General features: G+C 43.9%; 1 protein-coding gene across 1 annotated transcript in view; it reads left to right on the top strand.

Moving 5' to 3' along the window:
- TASOR2 (transcription activation suppressor family member 2) overlaps positions 1–25,205 on the top strand; it is a 164,933-nt gene extending 139,728 nt beyond the window's left edge. Inside the window, exons 18-24 of the mRNA XM_030215595.1 lie at positions 856–3,916; positions 4,057–6,155; positions 8,112–8,237; positions 14,984–15,137; positions 20,578–20,683; positions 22,707–22,888; positions 25,087–25,205. Of these exons, the coding sequence (XP_030071455.1) occupies positions 856–3,916; positions 4,057–6,155; positions 8,112–8,237; positions 14,984–15,137; positions 20,578–20,683; positions 22,707–22,888; positions 25,087–25,205 (5,847 nt within the window). The remainder of the gene's footprint in view (positions 1–855; positions 3,917–4,056; positions 6,156–8,111; positions 8,238–14,983; positions 15,138–20,577; positions 20,684–22,706; positions 22,889–25,086) is intronic.
- The last annotated feature ends 2,659 nt before the right edge of the window (positions 25,206–27,864 follow it).

Below are 27,864 nucleotides of genomic sequence, written 5' to 3'. Positions count from 1 at the left end.
TTCTTCCCACGACTTCCTGACTTTTAGGTATTCATCATTTGGTGAAATTTATTAAATAGCTCTTCACTGTATGTATTTTTTAGCATTTGGGGGTAGTTATATTATGTGTCAACATTTTTTATTGATGATTTCACCTGGTAACACATCCATTAGAGTACATACATAACAAGTTGTAAAACTGTCGGTCTTATGTACATTAATCTTAAGTTGCTATCATCAGTTTTTGTTTTTGTAACAGTACCCTCTCTTATCCCCCCTCCCCCCTTACTACCTTCACTTTTGCCACGCGCACTGAAAGAAAGCATGTTACATTAAACTCAAAGCGTAATTTCCAATAGTAACACCTTACGTTATTCCGTGATCGAACCCCCTTGTTACTATTAGCATTTGGGGGTAGTTTTATAAAGCATTTGTCTTGTATAAAGCATACACACAGGAAACGGCTTTTAAATTGCACATTCAGCTACACATTCTGAGGATCACAGATATGTTGATGCAGACTGCAGGTAGGTATTGTTGAAGATGTAGTTTTGGCATACCTGTGAAGTATACGCATACTTTGTAAAATACACATGTTCCTGTACGTGGAACACTTGAAAATTTGCACCTACCTTGGAGCAGGTATAACTTTGTGCTGGAGCATTTCTGAGCAATGGGATTATTTTTGTTGCATATTTACATTTTATGTAGGTATCCTGTGATCACTTACAACTTGTTTATTGACTTATTTCTGTTGGGAAGCATTTCCATTGAGTTACAAACACATTTTTGGGAGAATTAAATGGGAAAAACCAAAGTGTACGGTATTATTGTACCAGTAGAATAAAACTTTCATTTCTAACTTTGCAATTTCAGGTTAACGGACATGAAATTGAACAGGAAGAAGCATCTTTGAGTGTTGAGGAAAGTTGTAAGAACGTATCTTCCAGTAATGAATGTGCAGATGGAAGTAGTACACCCCGGGTACTTCCTAGCAGTGAATCGAGCTCGGTACCAAATACTGCAGACATGAGCTTCAATGAAACTTCACAGAACAACAGATGTACTTCACAGCCTGAATTCTCTGAAGATGTGACCATTGAAGAACATGTGATTGATGATATAATTTTTGTTTCTGAAAACGATAGTACCACAAATGAGGTGACTGTATCCTTAAAGGATAATGAAGAGGGGTGTAGGAGTGGTGGTAATAGAGAGAGACTACGTGATTGTGAAGAACATCAGACAGAGGGTGAAATTGTACACCAAGAACAGATAGCCTCAAATGAATCAATAGTCTGTAAAGAAGATGGTAGCAATTTGGATGATAAAAATCTGGCTTTAGAGCACATTAGTGATGTACATACCCAGGAAGTTGTCATACTTGAACAGAACAAATTAGATGCCAACAAATCACTTCATCCGAATGACTTATCTCAGGCAGCATTGTCATCTGCCTGCCATAACAATCAAGAAGCTTCCCACAAGGTCTTGCAAACTTTGACTGAATTAGGAAAGCAACAGGAGCTCAGTGACATAATGCATTTTGAAAATATGAAATCAGTACAAATTGACACAATGCATAATAAGAGCACCGAGACCTCCCTGGAGGATTCTAGGTACAGTTCCGTTGATCAGATCAGCAAGACAAACCAAGTGCATGACACAACCATAGCTCAAGAACCTGGGAATTCTGTGACAGCACTGACCAACGAATATTCCACAGCAAGTGAACATGATACTCTGGGTCCTAGAAATTCAAATATAACCAACTCTGTATCAAACAAGAGCTTCCTTTGTAGTGAAGGGGTGAATACTGTAGAGGAAACGCTAGTGTGTGCTGGTGAAAAAAATGAGTCCAGAGCAGAAAAAAGTGGAAACAGTAATGCCTCTCTTTCTAAATTTGCAGAATCACCATATGTATCACCAGTACATGCTAGAGAAGCATTAGCGAAAGTTGATTCCACCCAGAATAACTTTCTGGGCAGTAGACTTGATTGCACACCTATGGAAAATGAAGATGTCTGCTCTAAAAAGGATGAATCGCTGTGTATCTCTGACCAAACCCTACAAATTAGTGAAGGTGAACAGAGAAGTTCCTTTAGTGATGTGTCAGAGCTCCATCTCGTTTCATTAGAAAAGCTTGAAAATGATTTCTTGCTGAACAAAACCAGAACCTCTGACCAGAAAAATAAGATGGATGGTAAACAAACAAACATGGACTCAGATAAAAAAGAGACCAGTTTTCAGGACATCTCATCCCATGGTGATGATAAAATACACAATGAAAGTGATACCATAGATCAAGAGCATGAAATAGCTTTGGTTGAGACCATAGAATTGTTGAAGAATGACATAAAGAGTGTTAGTATTCCATCGAATAAACCTATCAACTGTGAAAGTGCAAACTTTAGAAACTCAATTTGCATCTCTGAAGGAGAGGAAACAAATCATATATGTGATGAAATTCATGAAGAACTTGCAGAGGAGTCTCCAGTAAACACGGAAGACATTGTTCCTATGAACTCAAAATTCATGTCTGAAGAAGCAGGAAAAACAAAGCAAAAGAGTTGTGAAAATGTTATACCTGAGGCAATGGAAGCCGAGAGCAGTGAGACCACTGGAGGTGAGTTTACTGTCAACATGAGAGGTATCACCCTTATGAACTCAGTGTGTGCACCTAAAGATACACAACAGAAGAGCTCTGTGTGCAAAATGGAAGAACTACAGAGTGAGCAACTCCTCACAGAAAAGCCTGAAATCAACCTGGGAAATGTTAGTCCTTTGAGCTCGGTGTGTGCTTCTGAACGTGAGCAAAACACTGTGGATGTATGCCATGAGAGCTCTATTTGCAAAATGGTAGAACTACAGAGTGAACAACAACTCACAGAAGAGCCTACAATCAGCCTCGGAAATATTACTCCTGTGAGCTATGTTTGTGCCTCTGAAAATGAGCAAAAAACTGTGGAAGTATGCCATGAGAGCTCTGCGTGCAAACTGACAGAACTGCAAAGCGACCAACTGCTTGAAAGAGAGTCTACAGTCAGCCTGGCAAATGTTAGTCCTGTGAGCTCTGTGTGTGCTTCTGAAGGTGAGCTAAAAACTGTGGAAGTATGCCATGAGAGCTCTGTGTGCAAAATGACAGAACTGCAGAGCGACCAACTGCTTGAAGAAGAGTCTACAGTCAGCCTGGCAAATGTTAGTCCTGTGAGCTCTGTGTGTGCTTCTGAAGGTGAGCTAAAAACTGTGGAAGTATGCCATGAGAGCTCTGTGTGCAAAATGACAGAACTGCAGAGCGACCAACTGCTTGAAGAAGAGTCTACAGTCAGCCTGGCAAATGTTAGTCCTGTGAGCTCTGTGTGTGCTTCTGAAGGTGAGCTAAAAACTGTGGAAGTATGCCATGAGAGCTCTGTGTGCAAAATGACAGAACTGCAGAGCGACCAACTGCTTGAAGAAGAGTGTACAGTCAGCCTGGCAAATGTTAGTCCTGTGAGCTCTGTGTGTGCTTCTGAAGGTGAGCTAAAAACTGTGGAAGTATGCCATGAGAGCTCTGTGTGCAAAATGACAGAACTGCAGAGCGACCAACTGCTTGAAGAAGAGTGTACAGTCAGCCTGGCAAATGTTAGTCCTGTGAGCTCTGTGTGTGCTTCTGAAGGTGAGCTAAAAACTGTGGAAGTATGCCATGAGAGCTCTCTGTGCAAAATGACAGAACTGCAGAGCGACCAACTGCTTGAAGAAGAGTGTACAGTCAGCCTGGCAAATGTTAGTCCTGTGAGCTCTGTGTGTGCTTCTGAAGGTGAGCTAAAAACTGTGGAAGTATGCCATGAGAGCTCTGTGTGCAAAATGACAGAACTGCAGAGCGACCAACTGCTTGAAGAAGAGTCTACAGTCAGCCTGGCAAATGTTAGTCCTGTGAGCTCTGTGTGTGCTTCTGAAGGTGAGCTAAAACTGAGGAAGTATGCCATGAGAGCTCTGTGTGCAAAATGACAGAACTGCAGAGCGACCAACTGCTTGAAGAAGAGTGTACAGTCAGCCTGGCAAATGTTAGTCCTGTGAGCTCTGTGTGTGCTTCTGAAGGTGAGCTACAAACTGTGGAAGTATGCCATGAGAGCTCTGTGTGCAAAATGACAGAACTGCAGAGCGACCAACTGCTTGAAGAAGAGTCTACAGTCAGCCTGGCAAATGTTAGTCCTGTGAGCTCTGTGTGTGCTTCTGAAGGTGAGCTAAAAACTGTGGAAGTATGCCATGAGAGCTCTGTGTGCAAAATGACAGAACTGCAGAGCGACCAACTGCTTGAAGAAGAGTCTACAGTCAGCCTGGCAAATGTTAGTCCTGTGAGCTCTGTGTGTGCTTCTGAAGGTGAGCTAAAAACTGTGGAAGTATGCCTTGAGAGCTCTGTGTGCAAAATGACAGAACTGCAGAGCGACCATCTGCTTGAGGAAGAGTCTACAGTCAGCCCTGTGAGCTCTGTGTGTGCCTCTGAAGGTGAGCTAAAAACTGTGGAAGTATGCCATGAGAGTTCTGTGTGCAAAATGGCAGAACTGCAGAGCGACCAACTCCTTGAAGAGCCTACAATCAGTCTGGGATGTTTTAGTCCTGTAAGCTCTGTGTGTGCTTCTGAAATTGAGCAAAAAACTGAGGATGCACACCTTATGAGCTCTGTGCGTGAACTAGCAGAACTACAGAGTGACCAGCTCCTTGCAGAAAAGTCTGCAGTTAGTCTGGGAGGTTTTAGTCTTGTGAGTTCACGCTGTGTTTCTGAGGGTGAGGAAAGACCAGTAAATACATGCCATAAGAGTTCTGTGTGTAAAGTAGTAGATTTAAAAAGTAACAAAGAGAAAGCAGAAGAGTTATCTGGGGTGGCATGCACCGAAAGTCCCGATGAAGGACTTCATAGCCCTTTAGTTCAGAAATCTTCAAAATCTCCAGTGTATGAGAGTTGTGAAGAGCTGCTGGAGGCTAGTGACACTGAAAATGTCTCTGCAGACGATACCTTCAGCAAATGTTTGGGTGAAGAGCCTTGGGCGAACTATTTTCACAAGCAGCGAAACTCTGATCAGGAACCTAATGGTGGTAGTGCCAAACCTTCCACAGCTAAACTTTATGATTCCTTTGTTTCCAAAATAAGGGATACTGCCAGGAAATCATTGAGAAGGCCTACTTCTAGGTACCCAGAATATGAGCATGGTAAAAACAGCTATGATTGGGATTACGCAACAATGAACAAAAGACTCCAGTTGTTTAACTCTGTCAGTAAATATAGAGATTGCCGTACAGTATCAGAGGAAGAGGCTGAATGTCCTCCGTTGCAAAACCACATTACCAATCATTACGAAAACCCAAAGAGCTTTACTATTAAAGGGCATCAAAGAGAACCAAGCAGGACTCTGCACAGTTTTCAGGAAGATAATAATTTCACAGAGAGACCTAACCAGATAAGGGTACGGGATAGGACTTGGATGGTTACCGATCTCACACAGAACACTTTAGATCTGGAGTACTTGCGTTTCATTCACAAGCTAAAACAGGTCTTAAAGAGCCTGGCACCACCAATTTCTACACATGTAAATGGGCTCTTGACGAATTCTGGCCAAGCTACTGTTAAGACTTTGGCTTTGCGGCAAGGACCAGAAAGGCAAAGTAGCGCTAGAGCAAACAATAGTAGAACTCCTCTGCTGGTAACAATAAGACGTTTAGATGCAGGGCAAAGTGGTTGGTGTCAGCAACCTCAGTGTAAAGTGAAATGTAGTTTTACAGAACCTCCTTTCTGTGTCAGATTCCAGGACAAAGTTGCTGGGGGTACAAAAGCCTCCAAAAGCAGAAATCAGACCAGCAAACTAATGACATCATCCTTCCACACCAATGAATTCAACTATGAAAAAAAGCTCAGAGAACCATCAGCTCCAAGCAGACCCGTTCGGCATGCCAAGATGAGTGGTGTGATTTCGGGTGGCACGGCGAAAGGTTGGTGCAATAACATGGAAGAGGACACGGGAAGCTCAGAGGAGATACAGGACTTACTCCCACAAGGCACTACCTCATATAAAAGCATGATTACAGACCTGTGCTCCAGCTTGTGCTTCAAACTAAGCAGCGTTGCAAAAGATGCATCTAAAAAACCCTTTATGTTCTGCATTCTTGAAACCAGCAATGACCCATCCTTTAGGAGAATGAAGGTAATGATAGTGAACATTTTGCTCTTTTGTATTAAAGTGCATTGGTTTTGTAGTGGCTTGAAGTATTTGACTTATGAAAATGTGATGATCTGGCATCCCAAACCCACTTCCCTTCTCAGAAAATTAGTTGATGAACTACTTAACCTTCCCTCTACAGACCAGCACCTCTCAATTCATGCCCATAAATAAGTTATAGAATGCTGTCCATTACGCGTGCAACTAAAATAATTAGCTGCTAATCTGTTAACCAATTATTGGCTATAATTGGTGTTAATTGGCATTAATTAGCAATTATGTGCATAACTGCCATTAATGAGGATTCTGCAAAATCCACAGCATGCATTTGCAAAGAGGGCATGGACCTGGGAGGGCGCATGAATGGGGCAGGGTCGTGCCTAACACACGTTATAGAATACTAACAGTTAGGTGTGAGCATTTAAAGCAGGCATTGAGCTGGCCTAGGTGCTTAATTGTGGACTTAGTATTCTGTAACTGCTGTTATGTTTAGCATCATCAACCTGGCACCTACCTAACTTTCAGCAAGCTTTTATGTGCTATTGGAACCCTTTGAATTGTGGATTAGAGTTCTGTAATTAGTTTGTTAAATATTTCCTGGATTTGTTTGACTGGAATTCCTTTTCTGTATAACTGTTATTCAATTGATATTTGAAAATTTGATAAGTTATGGAAAAAAATGAGAGAAAGTAATAGCACATTTGGTCATGCCTCTCCCTCCCTGCTTCCCAACGGAAGACATCCCTCCCCCCCCCCAAAAAAATCTGTGGGCCCTCCACAGACCTACTACTTTAACAAGCCCTGGTGGTGTAGTGGTCTGTTTGAGAGCAGGAACCCCCCCCCCCCCCCCCCATTCTTTCCTGCCAGGGCCACTGCTTGTTTAAAATGGCTGCCGAGATTTCCCACAGCAGCCTTGGTAAACTGCCGCAGGAGGTCCCAGCAGCCATATTAAGATTGTTCTTGCTTATGCCGGTGCCAATCTCAAAATGGCTGCTGGTACCTTCCCTGGTAGTCTCGGCAGCCATTTTAAACCAGCAGCAGCACTGGGAAGACCTACTGATGGGGACAGGTCAGTGGGGAACTCTTCTTTCGGGGGGGGGGGGGGGGAGAGGGTGGTCGAGCGGCTCAGGGAGGAGGGGATGTGAAGAGTTTTTGTTTCAGCCAAAAATGCACCACATTACAATAATCAAAATGGGCTAAAATCAATGTTTGTACTATAGGCTGGAATACATCAGAATCAAAATCACCAAAGCTTCCATTAAGTTAGAATACTTTTGTAGTAACCGCTTGTATTTACGGTTCAAAAGTTAGAAAGTTGTCCAAAATTACTCTGAAAATTTTCAGCAGTGCCTCCAGAGAGTATACAATAATATTTTTCTAATTCCTTAACTTTTACTATTGGCACCATCTCTCAGATTTATAGCAGTGGGGGGGGGGGGTGGGTATCTGGAAACACTTGATTGAACAAGACTGAAAGGCAAAAACTGTCTCCTCTGCTGTTTTAATACCGAGGGACGTAATGTGGTCATATCTTGTTTTGTCTGAAACTGCCTTGTGCCTAACAAATGGTGCTATTAACGTGGTACAATTCACAACTAAAGTCTCATTAAAAGGAATAGCTTTCCTTATTTCAATTACCTGTACCATCTGCTTTTAACCTTGTTTCAGCCCTGGATTTCACTGTGGTTCTGCTGCAGAACCTGCCAATCAAATGCATCATCAGGGTCCCCCAAACTTAGGACTAGCATGTGCTGTGATTTTTGGTCCACATTGCATGGGTGAATCTAATGCTTTATTTTATTTATTAGATTGTAAGCTCTTTTGGGCAGGGACTGTCTTTTCTTCATGTTCAATTGTGAAGCGCTGCATACGACTGATAGCGCTGTAGAAATGATTTGTGGTAGTAGTTTAGATTATTTTTCTGTGGTTCCCTGCTTTTAGAACTTGCTGAAACGAGAGGGCCACAAAGAAATGGAAGTACTTCCCTTCTGTCAGGCTGAGCATCTGGAGGAGGATAAGCTGATAGTCATAATTAAGAATGAAGATATATCCTCACACATCCACGAGGTAGGTGCAAAATAGCCAACTCAGCAAAGCTTGGTGAACATTTACAAAGGTCTTCTCTGAGAGAGGACACAGGATTGTACTACTGTTTTTAAAGTGTTCTAAATCAAAATATTTGCGAATTCAGAATAATTTCCTTAAAATCAGAAACAGTTTCTTCATTAGCATATAAGATGTAAATCAAAAGATGTGGCTGAATCCAATTGCACACGCAGGATTCTGGGATGATAATCCAGCACCAAAAGGAAGGCACAAAGAATATGTTCAGAGTGCCGGATACCTATCAGCTGTTTTCCACTTCAGGCACAGGCAGCTCCTTGTGACTCTGGGCAAGTCACTTAACCCTCCATTGCCCCATGTAAGCCGCATTGAGCCTGCCATGAGTGGGAAAGCGCGGGGTACAAACGTAACAAAAATAAAATAGATACTATTGGAGATTCTACATGGAATGTTGCTATTCCCATGTAGAAGGCTGCGCAGGCTTCTGTTTCTGTGAGTCTGACGTCCTGCACGTCCGTGCAGGATGTCAGACTCACAGAAGCAGAAGCCTGCGTGGCCACATTGGTGATCTTCAAGGGCCGACTTCTACATGGAATGTTGCTAGTGGAATAGCAACATTCCATGTAGAATCTCAAATAGCAACAGTGGAGGAGTGGCCTAGTGGTTAGGGTGATGGACTCTGGTCCTGGGGAACTGAGGAATTGAGTTCGATTCCCACTTCAGGCACAGGTAGCTACTTGTGACTCTGGGCAAGTCACTTAACCCTCCATTGCCCCATGTAAGCCGCATTGAGCCGCCATGAGTGGGAAAAACGTGGGGTACAAATGTAAAAATAAAAAAAAAGTATAGAAATCAAGAGCAGTTTATCCCAAATTTTTTGTGATTGTGACCCATGATTACAACCAAAGAGTAATGATGCACCTAGGTTGTGACCTCAAAGGCAGGTTTTGTGACCCCATTTGGGGTTCCAACCCACAGTTTAGGAAGCTCTGGTCTAGATTATTTACTCGGCACAAGAAGGATGGCTTGGAATAGTGGCATGGAAAGTCTCTGTATCCAGATACTTGGGGCCATGAGCAGCACTGCCAATCAGTCATTTACAGAAGAATCCACACCAAAAAAAAAAAAGCAGATTAAGGATTTTATGATTTTAATAGAAAACTTACTACTTTTAAAGGAGCTTGCTTGCCATAGCTCTGCAAATTTTCACTCAGAGTTTGGTCTCTGTCAGCTAAAAAGACGTCTTATGTTTATTTAACATCATCAAAAATCCTGGTTACAAAGGCTGATGATCTGTCACCATCAGTATCTTTAGTGCCTGTGTTTGTTAGAATAGTCAAGTTGTTCAATAGTTTTTCTGTCAAAATCAGGACCAATGGAGTTTTCTAGACACTCTGGAAGGATCCTTTTGTTCAGATGAATTGGAAGGCTATGATTCTTGTCCTCAATTGCTCTATTTATAGACTACTCTGTATAGAAGAATTTTCAGCCCACCCCTGTTCTGACCTATCTCCACCATGAAATACCTCACCGTCTGAGGATATCTCCTGTCTCTGTTCAAAATGATAGTCTTAAAGGATATATTTGGCTCCCAAAAGAAGTAGCGCTGCCCCCTTTCATAGATCTAGAAACTGACCAAAACATAGCAGAATCTCTAGTCATATGCAGAGAGATAGCAAGAATCTGGGATCTAGTATTCATGTATTTTTAATAGTAGAATCAGACAAATTCAGTTGAATATTATAACCATATAGATGATCCCTGACCAGCAGGATACTCTGCCAACTTTTCCAGAAATGAAGAACATCTCGGATCATTTTCGTTCCAGAGCACTAGCAAAACAGAAGCTAGCCCATGACGTTTCAGCAATACAATGGCAGTGAAATTTCCTCGAGTTCCACTAATTGCCATGACTCTACGCAGGCTCAAGCAGTTCAGGGCCTTTGATGTTTCTAATAGCACCACACTTGCCTAGAAAAGTATAGTTGTCTGTCCTTCTAGAGCTGTATGTACAGGAGGTTATACCTTTGAGCATATTTCCGGAGTTGATCACTTAGAACCCAGGTGCCTGTCGTTTAAAACATGGATATTGAGCATGATTTCAGAGCTTCCTTTAATCTACTGCAAAACATTGAATAGATTCTCATAGCTGCCAGGAAGTCTTCCACAAAAACTCTTTTGGATTCAAGTGGAAAAGGTTCTCTTTTGTGTGTGTGTGTGTGTCATAGGAAGCATCTAAACCTGTTTACAAATTACGCTAATGCACAACCCTTTTCACCTCTCTTAGCAAGGCTTCAAATTTCCTCTGTGAGAGTTGCATCCTGATGCCCTTTTCCCTACCATGGTAAATATAAACTCTTCAATTTCAGGCGACTGTTAATATCCAATTTCTTGAAAGTTTACTGCCTCGTCAAAAACTACCAACGTCTTATGATTTCAACAGAAACCTAACTCAGTTGATGAAGCACCATTTGAACCAATGGAATCTTTGCCCTCAAAAGCCCCTTACCTGGAAGGGGGTAGTCCTAATGTGAATTACTTCAGCCAGTAGAGTCAGTGAACTACAGGCGCTATTATCTAATCCACCATAATGTGAATTTTTTTTCTTTTCTTGAACAATGAAACTGTCTAGAATTCATCCAGAATTTTTACCAAAAGAGGTACTGCAACCTACTCCTCACTGGCCTCCCACTTAACCATCTATCCCCCCTTCAATCCGTTCAGAACTCTGCTGCGCGTCATATCTTCCTCCTAGACCGATATACTCATATCACCCCTCTCCTCAAGTCACTTCACTGGCTTCGGATCAGGTACCGCATACAATTCAAGCTTCTCTTATTAACCTACAAATGCACTCAATCTGCAGCCTCTCTACCCTCATCTCCCCTTACGCTCCTACCCGTAACCTCCACTCACAGGACAAATCCCTCCTCTCAGTACCCTTCTTCACCACCGCCAACTCCAGGCTCCACCCTTTCTGCCTCGCCCCACCCTATGCTTGGAATAAACTCCCTGAGCCCATATGCCAAGCCCCCTCCCTGCCCATCTTCAAATCCGTGCTCAAAGCCCACCTCTTCAATGTCACTTTCGGCACCTAACCATTATACATCTACTCAGGAAATCTAGACTGCCCCAATTTGTTTGATTGCACTTCTTTGTCCTTTAGATTGTAAGCTCCTTCGAGCAGGGACTGTCCTCTGTGTTAAATTGTACAGCGCTGCGTAACCCTGGTAGCGCTTTATAAATGTTAAGTAGTTAGTAGCAGTGCATTTTTTCTAGCAAAAAAGGTGCCGGTACTCAAATGCTAGACCACCCTTCAAGGGTGGGGTGATCACTGAGGGACCCACCCCACAATAGCCAGGCCCCCTGCAACCAGTCACAGAGTCTATGACAAGGCAGAATTGGTGTGTAGAGCCTGAGCTCTTTCATTAAAACTTGGGGTCCATGGGTCAATTTTAGCAGACAATGGGAAAGGTGCCGGTACTCAGTACCCCCAAGTACCCCCTCAAAAAAAGCCTTGCTTTTATCACATGTAGTAGTGATTTTGATTTCTACAGGCATTTCTTTTTTCTTTCATTTAGGGGGCTTATCAACATGAGCTATTGTTAAGACATGTTATTTTACTGTTAATCCCTGTAATTATCTTGATTGTTCTATATTTGGCTCACTTTTGATAATGTGATGTCATAATGCCTCATTCCACCAATGGTTAACAGCCAACCTCATCAGTGATGTCACAATGGCCTGATCACCTACACATGGGTCCCTTTTAGCCAATGCGTTCTAGCAAAAGAGGTGCCCATACTCAAATGCTAGACCACCCTTCAGGGGTGGGGGTAATCACTGAGGGACCCTCCCCACAATAGCCAGGCCCCCTGCAACCAGTCACAGAATCTATGACAAGGCAGTATTGGTGTGTAGAGCCTGAGCTCTTTCATTAGAACTTGTGTTCCATGGGTCAATTTTAGCAGACAATGGAAAAGGTGCCGGTACTCAGTACCCCCCAAGTACCCCCTCAAAAAAAGCCCTGAGTAGTAGTATCATTTAATTAAGCCGTACATGTACCAGTTTTCTATTTGTATGAGCCCCCTGAAGAGGTGGCTGTTCATATTCTGCTGTTTTACATCAAGCTTACATTTATTTATTTATTTATTGCATTTGTATCCCACCTTATCCCACCTCTTTGCAGGCTCAAAGTGGCTTACAATACATCATGAATAGTGGAAGAATGTTAGTGAATAAACATTTAGTATTACAAAGTATTGGTCATCATGATGATAATTAAACAAAGTTATAGTATACAAGCAGATAATTGAGAAACATAAGTTCACCAAAGGTCTCCTCAACTCTTTTTGTTTGAAACTGGATGGGCTTAGTTGTTGCCAAAAGAACCATCTCTAAAAGGCTAGTGAACTGTATTAATTCTTTTGATCTCTACACCGGAAAGCACACCAAATGAAAACCATGAGAGTCTCCAGCCTGTTGAAGAAGGTTTTGCAAAGTAGCTATTTGCTTCTTGTTATATAGCTTTACATCACACTATATAAGTCTAGAAGGCAATACAGTAGGACAGGCAGTTTTAAAGAACCTTTAGCATACTATCATCAGCTCCCTCAGAAAGTTCATTCAGATTGCTCAGAACAAATAGACTTTTATATTCTTTTTGGTGTTAATGCACCATTTTATAACCTGTAACTTTTTTGTGGCTGATTTCATGTTGTTGAAGGAGAAAGCAAAGCTGCTAAGCTGTAGCAGATGTTCTTCATAGATAACCAGACACACAACCCCTTCCACCTTCCTGCCTCCCCGAGAGCATGTTGAACAATAGAGTTACTGAGGTACCTCCACAGGGGCACAACTTACTGGCGGTGGTGTGCGTGTTCAGAAGACTTTTTACTAAGCTCTGAGAGAGGTACTCTGTCCTAGCACTTTCAGGTGATGGTCACCCATTTGTGTGTCTGATTTGCTACTGCCGCTGTCTGTGGAGACTGAGCTATGTGCGAGAGAGATGTGTGTACAGATATTATTATTTATTACATTTGTACCCCGCACTTTCCCACACACTGCAGGCTCAATGCGGCTTACATAGTAAATAATTACAATTACAATCAAAAGTCTTTAAAGAGAATATTATATCAAGTCCCATTTCCCTTTCCCTTCAATGGTGCGACCGCACCTCGAATATTGGGTTCAATTCTGGTCGCCGCATCTCAAAAAAGATATGGTGGAATTAGAAAAGGTGCAGAGAATGGCGATGAAAATGATTAAGGGGGTGGGACGACTTCCTTATGAGGAAAGGCTAAAGTGGCTGGAGCTCTTCAGGTTGGAGAAAAGACAGCTGAGGGGAGATATGAGGAAATTCATGTATTTTAAAATTTCTGGTCCTTGTTTGGGGTGGCCAGTGACAGTTGAGCAAATAGTTAAATAACTGATTAATGAAATTTTGATTTTAAGCCTTCGTATATTCTAGCAGCCTGCTGTCCTGGACATTGCGCCTTTTGGACTCATTTTCGAAAGAGAAGGGCGTCCATCTTTCGACATAACTCGGAAGATGGACGTCCAAATCGGTATAATCGAAACCCGATTTAGGACGTCCCCAACTGCTCTCCGTTGCAAGGACGGCCAGAGTTCAAGGGGGCATGTCGTAGGCGTAGTGAAGGAGGGACTTGGGTGTGCCTAACACTTGGCCGTCCTTGACCCATAATCGAAAAAAACAAGGACGTCCCTGACGAACAGTTGGATGTTTTCACCCGGACCTGTTTTTCTTACGACTAAGGCACTAAAAGGTGCCCGGTGACCACCGGAGAGAATCGGGGATGACTTCCCGTTACTCCCCCAATGGTCACTAACCCCCTCCCACCCTCAAAAAACATATTTTAAAAATGTCATGCCAGCCTCAGATGTCATACTCAGGTCCGTGACAGCAGTATGCAGGTCCGTGGAGCAGTTTTAGTGGGTGCAGTGCACTTCAGACAGGCAGACCCAGCCCTATCCCCCCCCATCCACCCACCTGTTACTTTTGTGGAGGAAATAGTGAGCTCTCCAAAACCCACCACAAACACACTGTACCCACATCTAGGTGTCTCCATTCACCCATAAGGGCTATGGTAGTGGTGTACAGTTGGGGGTAGTGGCTTTTGGGGGGCTCAGCACACAAGGTAAGGGAGCTATGTACCTAGGAGCAATTTATGAAGTCCACTGCAGTGCCCCCTAGGGTGCTCGGTTGCTGTCCTGGCATGTCAGGGGGACCAGTGCACTACAAATGCTGGCTCCTCCCACAACCAAATGGCTTGCATTTGGTCGTTTTTGACATGGACGTCTTTGGTTTCGAAAATCACCGAAAATCAGAAACATCCATGTTTAGGGACGGCGAAATTTAAGGATTTGGATGTCCCTGACAGTATTTTCGAAACGAAAGATGGACATCCATCTTATTTCGAAAATACGGGTTTCCCCGTTTTGCAAGGACGTCCAAATTGCAACTTGGACGTCCCTTTTGAAAATGCCCCTCCACGTGTCCCTGTAAAATAAAAAAACCCACTTGTTCTGCTAATGAGGTTATTTTTTTTTACCTGCTTCAGGAGGAGAACTTCATATCATAGATGTCTTTGAAAACATCCTAGCACTGCAGATTTAAAAGCTGGCTGTACTCAGTTGTGCAGTATGCTGATTTTGTGTCTTGGGATTACCATTCTATAAAGTTCTCATGCCCTTGTGCTGTGAAGGCTCAGTTTGATTTCTTTCTCCAGATCCCTCATTTGCTGCGATTGAAACTCCTTCCGAATGTATTCTTTGCTGGGGTGGATGGTCCTGAGGATGTGGTGAATTACACGTATCAGGGGTTGTTTCACTCTGGAGGCTTTGTGGTCTCGGAAGAAACATTATTGGAAACTGTAACAATAGGTTAGTAAGTCTTTTATTTTTCCATATTTTAATAGATGAAGTTGTTGGGTGTGCAAACGACTGAAGCCTGATGAGGGCTCCTGAGCACTTTCTCGTAGTTATAGAAATGTGAATAGTGCTTTTACATACGGTGTCATGATTTTTGCGTGTAGTTTGTAAGACACTACCATTTGTCTGCCCCCAAGCAGGCGTAATTTTCTGCAACTTCAATCTGTTTTAGCCATTGCATTTGCCTTAACACACCAGTATATGAGTTAATCTAATCTAAACCACTGATCATCAGTGCATGCGTAACACTTCAAAGCGCGTAAGATGCTAAAATGGCTTCAGTTGTTGCACAAGATATAATTGCAGTCATTTTGGTTAGCTTGTTCAGGGATGGTATATCAAATATAAAAATAAATTAGTTAATAAATACGTAGCACAATGTTAACAGATATGAAGCTCCAAAATTTCCTCTGCATCACTTCTTACCCCTATGTCACAGATCTCATAAGTACATAAGTAATGCCACACTGGGAAAAGACCAAGGGTCCATCGAGCCCAGCATCCTGTCCACGACAGCGGCCAATCCAGGCCAAGGGCACCTGGCAAGCTTTCCAAACGTACAAACATTCTATACATGTTATTCCCGGAATTGTGGATTTTTCCCAAGTCCATTTATTAGCGGTTTATGGACTTGTCCTTTAGGAAACCGTCTAACCCCTTTTTAAACTCTGCCAAGCTAACCGCCTTCACCACGTTCTCCGGCAACGAATTCCAGAGTTTAATTATGCGTTGGGTGAAGAAACATTTTCTCCGATTTGTTTTAAATTTACTACACTGTAGTTTCATCGCATGCCCCCTAGTCCTAGTATTTTTGGAAAGCGTGAACAGACGCTTCACATCCACCTGTTCCACTCCACTCATTATTTTATATACCTCAGAAACCAAGAGAATCATCCACCCATCAATAGTTGGTCTCAAAGAAAAAAGTCTGCCAGTCCAAACAACCCAGTACAGAGGGCTTCTGTTGTCTGAACATTAAGCACCAGCCCTTTAATTGTACATTTGAAAGACAGGTTCAGCTGTACTAGTGACTGCACGAGCACCTGCATACTATCATCTATGTAGCAATAGCTGGTAAAACCAAAGAGCTACTGATGTATACATACTTTTACTTGTTCTTTAACTGTCTATTTATATATGTTTTTGAATATTTCATTAGTTTTTATTTTGCAATATTTTACATTGTTTTAGCTTTTTAGTATTTGATTCTTTGACTACATATGGTTTGTTTTTATTTAACGTTTATTTGTGTATATATGTGTTTTGTAGACTCCTGATGCAGGCCTAACGGCCGAAACACAAAGGTTGTGTCGAGTCTTTTATTCATCAGTAAACAAGTATTTTTAAGATCCATCTCTCCAGGTCTTGTATTTCCGTGGTCAAACATCCCACTTTCTTCCATACCTGAAAGGAATATTAAACAGAGGGGAGGCTGAAGAACTCCACATCCAGCCTGAGCCTGACAAACCAAGGATCTCATTCCATTCATCCAGACACTGAAACATCTGTCCTTAGGAAACAGTTTGAGCCAGTATCAAAATAGGGGAAATGTACACATCTGCCAAGGAAGATACTGTAGCCTGATCAAGCAAATTAAGAGCCCTAGATAGATCCAAATGAACATGAAAAGCCGATTCATTCATATCCAGACAGTTCTAAATGTGATCCATAACTGGAACCCAAACTGGTTCCATGGCTGAATCCATTCGAAAACCAGCATGTCTTAAATCCAAACTATTTGTCTCTTTCACAGATTTTCAATCTGACAAACCACCTCCTCTAAACTCTTCCCTAAAGAGGGAATATTAGCAGTGGGGCAATAGTTTGTAATCTGAGGAGTTACGGACCAAGAAAGGGATCTGGGTGTCGTCGTCGATAACACGCTGAAACCTTCTGCTCAATGTGCTGCAGCGGCTAGGAAAGAGAAAAGAATGTTGGGTATTATTAGGAAAGGTATGGAAAACAGGTGTGAGGATGTTATAATGCCGTTGTATCGCTCCATGGTGCGACCGCACCTTGAGTATTGTGTTCAATTCTGGTCGCCGCATCTCAAGAAAGATATAGTAGAATTGGAAAAGGTGCAGCGAAGGGCGACTAAAATGATAGCGGGGATGGGACGACTTCCCTATGAAGAAAGACAAAGGAGGCTAGGGCTTTTCAGCTTGGAGAAGAGACGGCTGAGGGGAGACATGATAGAGGTATATAAAATAATGAGGAGTGGAACAGGTGGATGTGAAGCGTCTGTTCACGCTTTCCAAAAATACTAGGACTAGGGGGCATGCGATTAAACTACAGTGTAGTAAATTTAAAACAAATCGGAGAAACTTTTTCTTCACCCAACGTGTAATTAAACTCTGGAATTCATTGCCGGAAAGAAGGCGGTTAGCTTAGCAGAGTTTAAAAAGGGGTTGGATGGTTTCCTAAAGGACAAGTCCATAAACCGCTACTAAACGGACTTGGAAAAATCCAAAATCCCAGGAATAACATGTATAGAATGTTTGTACGTTTGGGAAGCTTGCCAGGTGCCCTTGGCCTGGATTGGCCGCTGTCGTGGACAAGATGCTGGGCTCGATGGACCCTTGGTCTTTTCCCAGTATGGCATTACTTAAGTACTTATGACTTAGGCTCATAGCTCCCCTCTTCACTGTTGGCATGACAACTGATTCCTATAAGCTTGAAAAACATTAATCACCCACCCCAACCAGCAAAAGATCCTATCATAACAGGAGGGTGCAGGATCAAGTAAACCCGTAGGGGTAGTCAGAGTCTCCCAATTAACTGCTTTGTCCAGAAAGGGCACAGCTTGATTATTAGAAGCTCCAGCCATTAGTGAAGTCTTCAAATTAATAGTCTTGTGACCATCCACAAAGGTATGCAATTGCTCTACTTTCAAGCACAGCATAGAAGACTTTGAGCTGCCTGTAGCAAGCAGGTCTTTTAACTATTTTAAACATTTCATGAGGTGTTTTATGCTTCTATGTTTTTGTTAGCCGCATAGAACTAGATGTGGGATTCAGTGGCCTATAAGCCCCGTGATTGTTCTCTGCTTTCACAGTTAACAGCCGAGAAGAAACTTCATTTAGCTTTACAAACATAGGGCCCCGTTTACTAAGCTGCGTTATAAGCGCGTTAGCATTTTTAACGCGTTAACCATGTATGCGTGTTAACAGTGTACGCGCCTACAATGCTCGTGTGCTAATTTATAGGTGCGTTAAAAATGCTAACGCGTCTTAGTAAACAGGGCCCATAAACGTAGTAACTTTCACTTTCTTTCTCTATACTGATTTGTCTTCAGGGCACCTATTTTTCAGTGACATTCTAGGTTTGTTTGTTTTTTTCTCCTTGAATCTCTGAAAACAAGTATTATGCCCTGTTTTCACTACTGCGATGGCTTGCTACTTGGGATGAGGAAGAACCAGCTTAGGGCATTACAAGTGGCACAGAACACTGTTGCTAGAATTTTAACAGGCAGTAATCATCATCCTATATAATAAAACGCACCTCCAACGTTCTGAAGCCGAGAAAGTGAAGCCTTCAAGCCTTGAAGCATTCCTGCAACGTTCTGAAGCAGAGAAGCACTGACCAACCGCACAGCAGCATGAGGCCCCGCCCCTACCGCCCTCGCTGCAACGCCACACCCCCCCCAGGAGAATGTTGGAGGTGCGTTTTATTACTTTAGAAGCACTGACCAACTGCACAGCAGCACGAGGCCCCGCCCCAGTGAAGCCTTCAAGCCTTGAAGCATTCCTGCAACGTTCTGAAGCAGAGAAGCACTGACCAACTGCACAGCAGCACGAGGCCCCGCCCCTACCGCCCTCGCTGCAACGCCACACCCCCCCCCCCCCAGGAGATCGTTGGAGGTGCGTTTTATTACTTTAGAAGCACTGACCAACTGCACAGCAGCACGAGGCCCCGCCCCAGTGAAGCCTTCAAGCCTTGAAGCATTCCTGCAACGTTCTGAAGCAGAGAAGCACTGACCAACCGCACAGCAGCACGAGGCCCCGCCCCTACCGCCCTCGCTGCAACGCCACACCCCCCCCCCAGGAGATCGTTGGAGGTGCGTTTTATTACTTTAGAAGCACTGACCAACTGCACAGCAGCACGAGGCCCCGCCCCAGTGAAGCCTTCAAGCCTTGAAGCATTCCTGCAACGTTCTGAAGCAGAGAAGCACTGACCAACCGCACAGCAGCATGAGGCCCCGCCCCTACCTACCTCGCTGCAATGCCACGCCCCCCAGGAGAATGTTGGAGGTGCGTTTTATTACTTTAGAAGCACTGACCAACTGCACAGCAGCACGAGGCCCCGCCCCAGTGAAGCCTTCAAGCCTTGAAGCATTCCTGCAACGTTCTGAAGCAGAGAAGCACTGACCAACCGCACAGCAGCACGAGGCCCCGCCCCTACCGCCCTCGCTGCAACGCCACACCCCCCCCCCCCAGGAGATCGTTGGAGGTGCGTTTTATTACTTTAGAAGCACTGACCAACTGCAAAGCAGCACGAGGCCCCACCCCAGTGAAGCCTTCAAGCCTTGAAGCATTCCTGCAACGTTCTAAAGCCGAGAAGCACTGACCAACCGCACAGCAGCATGAGGCCCCGCCCCTACCGCCCTCGCTGCAACGCCACGCCCCCCCAGGAGAATGTTGGAGGTGCGTTTTATTACTTTAGAAGCACTGACCAACTGCACAGCAGCACGAGGCCCCGCCCCAGTGAAGCCTTCAAGCCTTGAAGCATTCCTGCAACGTTCTGAAGCAGAGAAGCACTGACCAACCGCACAGCAGCACGAGGCCCCGCCCCTACCGCCCTCGCTGCAACACCACACCCCCCCCCCAGGAGATCGTTGGAGGTGCGTTTTATTACTTTAGAAGCACTATTCCCTCCACCTTCCTCACCCTGTGGGCCAAAAAGAGTAAAAGTAACTAGGACACGTCTGAGTAATGGTCGGTACCTTTCTGGCGTTAGTCAAGTGTTGATAATAAATAGGCAATCCTGATCCTCATCCACTATCGAATCATAAATATGCCATTTAAGACCAACCTGGAATTAGCTAGCATATGTTTAAGTGGGAAGTGATCCTGCCCATTTAACTTAAACCTTTCCACCCCCAACCGCCAGTGGAATTAATATTTCGCAGCATAAGCTTTCATTAGTTACTTTAAGGGTAGTATCTTCCATTTATGTTTTTAGTGTGATTGTGCAAAGTTTTTCTATTATTTTCCTTGTAAATTGTGTTTAGTGGTTTGTTGCAGTTGTGGAGACAAATTGAAGAAAATAAATTTAACAAGAAATCATTGTTCTCTGCATACTGTACATAAGAGCACTCTGGAATATGATTACCTTAGGCTTGTTGTTTCTAATATTTTGCACCTTGCTACTTGTGGCCTTCTTTTCAAAACAGGTCAACTGAAGGAAGTTGTGAAAGTTCTAGAGAAGCTGAATGAGAACGGGAGATGGAAATGGTTTATTCATTACAAAGAGGACAAGAAGCTAAAAGAAGACAGAAGGTAATATTTTAGTCTGCCTGAGGGAGTTGCACTAGCAGACCTGGTAGGCAGCTGATCGCTAGACCTGGGTTTTTAAAATGTTCAGTAAGAACTCATTGTGGTGGCTTAGTGTCTTTTTGCTCTTCATCCTGCCTGACTGAGGTTTGTGCACCTCATTCCAACCCACTCTGCAGGCCTCACAAACACTGGTGTCACTCAGTGAAAACACGTGCTGCACCAGCAGCTGAAAGGTGAGGGAGAGGAGGAGTTATCTTAATTCTTTATTGAAGTGCTTTAGAATATGGAAGTTCTTAGCAGTGAGAACATAGGAGGTAGAACGAGAGGACATGAAATGAGATTGAAGGGGGGCAGACTCAAGAAAAATGTCAGGAAGTATTTTTTCATGGAGAGAGTGGTGGATGCTTGGAATGCCCTCCCGCGGGAGGTGGTGGAAATGAAAACGGTAACAGAATTCAAGTATGCGTGGGATAAACATAAAGGAATCCTGTTCTGAAGGAATGGATCCTAAGGAGCTTAGCCGAGATTGGGTGGCAGAGCCGGTGGCGGGAGGCGGGGATAGTGCTGGGCAGACTTATACGATCAGTGCCAGAGCCGGTGGTGGGAGGCGGGACTGGTGGTTGGGAGGTGGGGATGGTGCTGGGCAGACTTATACGGTCTGTGCCAGAGCCGGTGGTGGGAGGCGGGGCTGGTGGTTGGGAGACAGGGATAGTGCTGGGCAGACTTACACGGTCTGTGGCCTGAAAAGGACAGGTACAAATCAAGGTAAGGTATACACATAAAGGAGCACATATGAGTTTATCTTGTTGGGCAGACTGGATGGACCTTGCAGGTCTTTTTCTGCCGTCATCTACTATGTTACTATGTAACTGTAACTTTATCTTTTTACTCAAAAAGACACTTTTAAAGTGAGTCTTAACAGGAGGCTCAAAGTCAGTATCTGTGACCGATGAGTGTATGATCACTGCTGCAATGAGCAAAATAGCTGGTTGTTGTAAATGATATGGCACTTGTGTGAGTAATGTGTAAACCAGAGGAGGAAGACAACAAAAGTAGATGAATATTCAGATCTCATCAATGAGAGACAAATGAATTCCAGTAGCTTTTACTTCTCTGAACTTGCATATAATCCTCCAAGATTGCATCCTTCTTCTGCTCCCTATGTATGTACAAAATGTTTGTCTGAATGATTGCATTATTATTATTTTTTTTTAATTATATTTGTACCCCGCACTTTCCCACTCATGGCAGGCTCAATGCGGCTTAGGGTTAAGTGACTTGCCCAGAGTCACAAGGAGCTGCCTGTGCCTGAAGTGGGAATCGAACTCAGTTCCTCAGTTCCCCAGGACCAAAGTCCACCACCCTAACCACTAGGCCACTCCTCCACTATATTCATGAATACATTTGGAAACGTGTACCCAGTTGTATTATGCATTCACTCAAAGCCAGAATCAACTATTTGATGAACTGGGTCCTTTGTGGGGGGGGGGGGGGGGGGGGGAGGGTTCCCCAACATCTTTCCCCCATGGAAACAATATTGAAGAAAAGCCCCACTGAATTGGGCCTAAAAAGTTCTTGCTTTTTGGGGGGGCATTTGTGCAACATAGAACTTGTGCAGTAAATGTGCCACAGATATTTGTAATCCTGTATGCAGACTATCCTTGGGCTGGTGCAGAATATCGGGGGTTGGGAGTCCTGGCTTCAGAGCCCACAAATTTTTGTTACCTAGAGATGGCTAAAAGACTGTCTATAATTCTTAGACTTTGTCCTTTTATTCCCCGATTTTCTGGGCTCTTAGTCCTATGACCTGAGTAGGCATTGCTTGAAAGCTTGGAGATGGAGCCTGTTTACAGAAATAATTTTGAGCGCTGGTGTGTTCTGTGAGTGAACTGGCTTCAGAGCACAACACCTCTTCCAACTGTCTGCTCACTAGCGTAAGCTGAGGGCATCCTTTTCTTTAGAAAGTAAATGGAAGCAAGAGATGATTTTTCTTGAAATTGATGAGTGGTTTCATTATTTCCAACAGGGTGAACTTGATTACTCAGAAAAAGAGCTTAATACTTAAATCATGCCAACAAGCCAACATAGTTGAAGTTCTTCATTACCACCTATGCGATTCCAGGTCTTCAAAAAAATCAGAGGAGCTGAAATGCTTATTAAATCTGCAGATCCAACACATTGGAGCCAGATTAGCGCTCTATCTAACAGGTATGACCGCAGTTCCTTAGGACTTGAAGCAACGCATTTGAATGCACAAACCTGTGAAAGATTTGCATACAGGTTGAGAAATTTTTCAGTACTTTGGTGGGGGGGGGGGGGGACTTCCTGGATGTTGGTGAATACTGCTGTGTGGTTATTAGGGTTCAATTTAGTACAAAGCAAGCTGTTCCTGAACATGCCTGTCGAGTGCCAGAAATTTCTAGTCTGCCCACATGTTTTCCAACTGCTTTCTTAGTAAGAATGATGATCATGTATATGTATCCCTGTGGCTATATCTTGAGTCCTCCAATCCTAGTTGGGACTGCTGCTTTTTAACATATTTATAAATGATCTAGAGATGGGAGTAACTAGTGAGGTAATTAAATTTGCTGATGACACAAAGTTATTCAAAGTTGTTAAATCATGAGAAGATTGTGACAGATTGGGAGATTGGGCATCCAAATGGCAGATGACATTTAATGTAAGCAAATGCAAAGTGATGCATGTGGGAAAGAGGAACCCGAATTATAGCTACGTAATGCAAGGTTCCACATTAGGAGTCACCGACCAAGAAAGGGATCTTGGCGTTGTCGTTGATGATACGTTGAAACTCTCTGCTCAGTGTGCTTTGGCGACTAAGACAGCAAATAGAATGTTAGGTATTATTAGGAAAGGAATGGAAAACAAAAATGAGAAGGTTATAATGCCTTTGTATCGGTCCATGGTACGACCGCACCTCAAATATTGTGTTCAATTCTGGTCACTGCATCTCAAAATAGATATAGTGGAATTAGAAAAGGTACAGAGGAAGGGGACGAAAATGATAAAGGGGATAGGACGACTTCCCTATGAGGAAAGGCTGAAGCTGCTAGGGCTTTTCAGCTTGGAGAAAAGACAGCTGAGGGGAGATATGATAGTGGTCTGTAAAGTAATGAGTGGAGTGGAGTGGAATGGGTAGATGTGAATCGTTGGTTTACTCTTTCCAAAAATACTAGGACTTGGGGGCATGTGATGAAGCTACAACGTAGTACATTTAAAACGAATTGGAGAAAGTTTTTCTTCACTCAACATGTAATTAAACTCTGGAATTCGTTGCCAGAGAGTGTGGTAAAGGTGGTTAGCTTGGCCCCCGCTAAGGTTTGGACGGCTTCCTAAAAGAAAAGTCCATAGACTATTATTAAAATATTTGGAGAAAATTCTCTGCTTATTTCTGGGATAAGCAGCGTAAAATGTATTGAACTTCTTTTTTTTGGGGGGGTGGGGGGAATCTTGCCAGGTGTTTGTGACCTGGATTGGTCGCTGTTGGAAACAGGATGGTGGGCTTGATGGACCTTTGGTCTGTCCCAGTGTGGCAATACTTATGTACTTATGAGGTGACATGCTTTGCATCTCTGTGTGCATAGCAGCTCAAGATGTTCCACTGTGTACACTAAGTATTTCCCTGTCCCTGGAAGATTTTAGTCTCTATATCTGAGGTAATGGAGAGGTGAGTGACTAGCCCAAGCTTACAAGGAGCTTTAGTGGATCATGTGGAAGAAAAGCCTCGATCCCTTCAACCCCTGGTCACATGTGTCATAAGGGGCCTCCTCAACACAAAATGTCGTCTGTTTTCTAAGACATATGCTGTGAGAGTATCTCTTTTTAAATTATTTTAAATGATTTTTACTTGTTCACCATCTTGGCATGCTCAAGAAGAGAGTATATAAAGTTGTTGTTTTTTTTTTTGTTTTTAATAAACAGACACTCTCTGACCACCACACCCCAAGTGGGTTCTCGATTTAGTAGTAGCCACACTGCTTGAAAGCTCTCTTTAATCATTTAGTCTTCAGACATCTTGCCTGGAAGATAGCTTTTCTCACAGCCATTGCATTGGCATGCAGAGTCAGTGAGTTCCAAGTATTAGTACATTTTTAGTACGTATATATATATTTTGCTGCACTTTGATTATTTACATAATGTTTATTGAAAGAAGATAAAAGTGGACTAGTGGATTAAGGGGCTGTGGCTTTTAATAGTTTTAAAATGTATTGGGGTTTTTTTTTAAATCCATGTATGGATGTGATTTTTATTTTATAAGAGATTTTGTTGTATAATTTGTTTGTACTCTGTTGTAATCTGCCCTGAACCAGATTCCTCCGAGAACAGCAGAAAATAGAAATGTAACATTAAAAAAAAAAACCTGAATTAATTTTGCTGTAACTTTGCAGATAAACCCAGCACTACCAGAGAAGTCTTTGAAAAGAATGGGATCCTTGTAACTGACATAGATACCTTTTTAGGAACTGTGCAAAGATTGGCTGCTCCATTTAGAACCACATACTGGTAAGAGAACGTGTGCCAGGGGATTAAGATATGGATTTCTATCTCGGTGCAGTGGAGAGTTTGTCAGCCATGGCCAGGGCTGGCTCTACCACTAGCATCGGTGTTTGCCTGGGAAAGTAGCCTCCTCTGCATTTCTGACCCATCTGTTCCTGGAACGGTGCCAAAGTTGTAAGAAAACTCTGTGCCAGCACGGGGCCTCTTAACACACGCTTGTGCTCAGGTGCTGCTGATTCCCACCCTCTCCATGACTAGAACTCCTGTGTTGGGAGGGATGGAACACTGCGGCACTTGAATATGGCTGTGAAATGTTGAATTGGGCGAGGGGGGCTAGGAAGTGGAGAGAAGGATGCTGGCTGTCTGGGGGGGAAGTGCGATGCTGGCCACCTAGGTAGGGGGAGAGGAAGGGTAGATGCCAGACTATGGGGGAGGGGGAATAGAGAAGGGGATGCTGGACTACAGGGGATTCGAGCCTTGACCCACCTCTAGTGGAGAGGGTGCATGGCTGAAGATTTGCCTAGAGCAGAGCTTCTGGTGTTGCAAAACTCATATTTGGGATCATGACTAGAGTGTCAGATTCTCTTGGGCTGGCCCTAGTGATGGCAACTTTGAATGGGGAGAGTCCCACAAGGTTATAGGTGATGGTGCCCCTCGCTCAGAAACTGTATTTAAAACACCTTTGCAATATAGGAGTACAAGAAGTCCCATCTCTGGAGAAGGGGTCCAAAGACCTGTCCATTTGGAAAGTTTTCCAGAAGGGCAGTTCTCTATAACCAGCGCTTAAAAAAAACAAAAAGAAAAAAGTATGTGTAAACAGTTTGAATATTGTTAATTCTCCATATAAATGGCAATTTCAATGCATAATAAAGCTGACATTTATTTATTTAGATTTTGCTCTCACCTTTTTCAGTAGTAGCTCAGGGTGAGTTACATTCAGGTACTCTGGATATTTCTCTGTCCCAGGAGGGCTCACAATCTAAGTTTGTACCTGAGGCAATGGAGGGTTAAGTGACTTGCCCAAGATCACAAGGAGCAGCAGTGGGATTTGAACCGGCCACCTCTGGATTGCAAGACCGGTGCCCTAACCACTAGGCCACTCCTCGTGAGCCATTCAGGAATTGGTCAGCTTGGCTTTAATGCTTTATGGCATGGATCTACTGACAGGACAAACTTCTCCAGCTAATGGGTTACATTTGTAAAAGGTTGTCTGTAATGTTAATGACCTTTGTCTTACCTGCCTGTCTGTGATAATCAGAATTTCTTTTATTTTTGGCCTGGTTGTTCCTCCTTTCTCTTCCTCCTAGTTCACTAGGCATGCTAGGATTCTGGCACGTTGAGCCTTCATTCACAACCATGTGAGGAATTTTTTTTTTTTTTAAACATTTGCTGTATTTATTGAAAACTAGCCGTTGAGCCCGTAAAAACGGGCTGGTATAGAGGTTTTCCTCCCCCCGCGGTCACCACCGCTCCCCTCCCCCCCCGCGAAGTCACCACCGCTCCCCCCCCCCCCCCCGCGAAGTCGTCGCCGCCACCCCTCCACCTGGTCCGGGCCCTCTCTTCACTTATGAACTTACAGATCCATTCGCCGAACGCAGCAACGCACATCAGCTGAGCTGCCCCTTCCTTCTCTGCCTGTGTGTGTCCCGCCCTCGCTGACGTTACGTCACAGGAGGGCGGGGCCACAGGCAAAGAAGGAAGGGCTCACTGCAGCTCAGCTGATGTGCGTTGCTGCGTTCGGCGAATGGATCTGTAAGTTCAGAAGGGAAGAGAGGGCCCGGGCCGGGTGGAGGGGTGGCGACGGCGACTCCGAGTGGGGGGGGGGGGGGCGGTAGCAACCTCGGTGGCGCAGTTTCCCTCTCTGTCCCGCCCCCCCCCCCCCCCCCCCGTCATCACGTATTGACGCGGGGGCGGGACAGAGAGGGAAGTCTCTACTGCGCATTTGCGAGTGAGTACGGTCATTCGCCGTTTATATGTTTGATATGTCCAAAAAGCAAAGATACTTACCTGTAGCAGATATTCTCTGAGGACAGAGAGGTCTTATATTCTCACAAGTGGGTAATGCAGTGCTGCGTTGCCCGGTCTGAAGTTTGTAACAAGCTTTACAGAGCTTTGTGGAGTGCGAGACACGCGCCACCTCGAGGGTGCGGTTACTGCAGTTAAATACTACAGCATAAAAACAGGTAAGTATCTTCGCTTTCTCTGAGGACAAGCAGGCCTATTTATTCTCACAAGTGGGGGTATCCCTAGCATCCAGGCTCACCAAAAACAATAAAACATTGGTCAGTTGGGCCTCACAACGGCAGGGACATAACTCAGATTAACCTGAAACTATATACAAAATGAGTGCAGCCTGGAACAGAATAAAACAGGCCTAGGGGGATGGAGTTGGATTTTAGACCCCAAACAGATTCTGCAATACTGTTTACCTGAACCAACTGGCATGTCAGGTATCCTGCTTAAGGCAGTAATGAGATGTGAATGTGTGGGCTGAAGACCACATTGCAGCCTTGCAAATTTCTTCAGTGGAGGTTGAACACAAGTGGACTACCGATGCAGCCATGGCTCTGACATTGTGAGCCTTGGCATGACCTTCCAGAGTCAGCCCAGCCTGGGCATAAGTAAAAGAGTGCAATCTGCCAGCCCTTTACAGATTGTACGTTTCCTGA

The sequence above is a fragment of the Microcaecilia unicolor genome, chromosome 10, assembly GCF_901765095.1.
Source record: "Microcaecilia unicolor chromosome 10, aMicUni1.1, whole genome shotgun sequence".
Classification (NCBI taxonomy): Eukaryota; Metazoa; Chordata; class Amphibia; order Gymnophiona; family Siphonopidae; genus Microcaecilia; species Microcaecilia unicolor.
The sequence above is the reverse complement of the archived record's forward strand: the minus strand, read 5'-3'. Positions and strand labels throughout refer to the sequence as shown.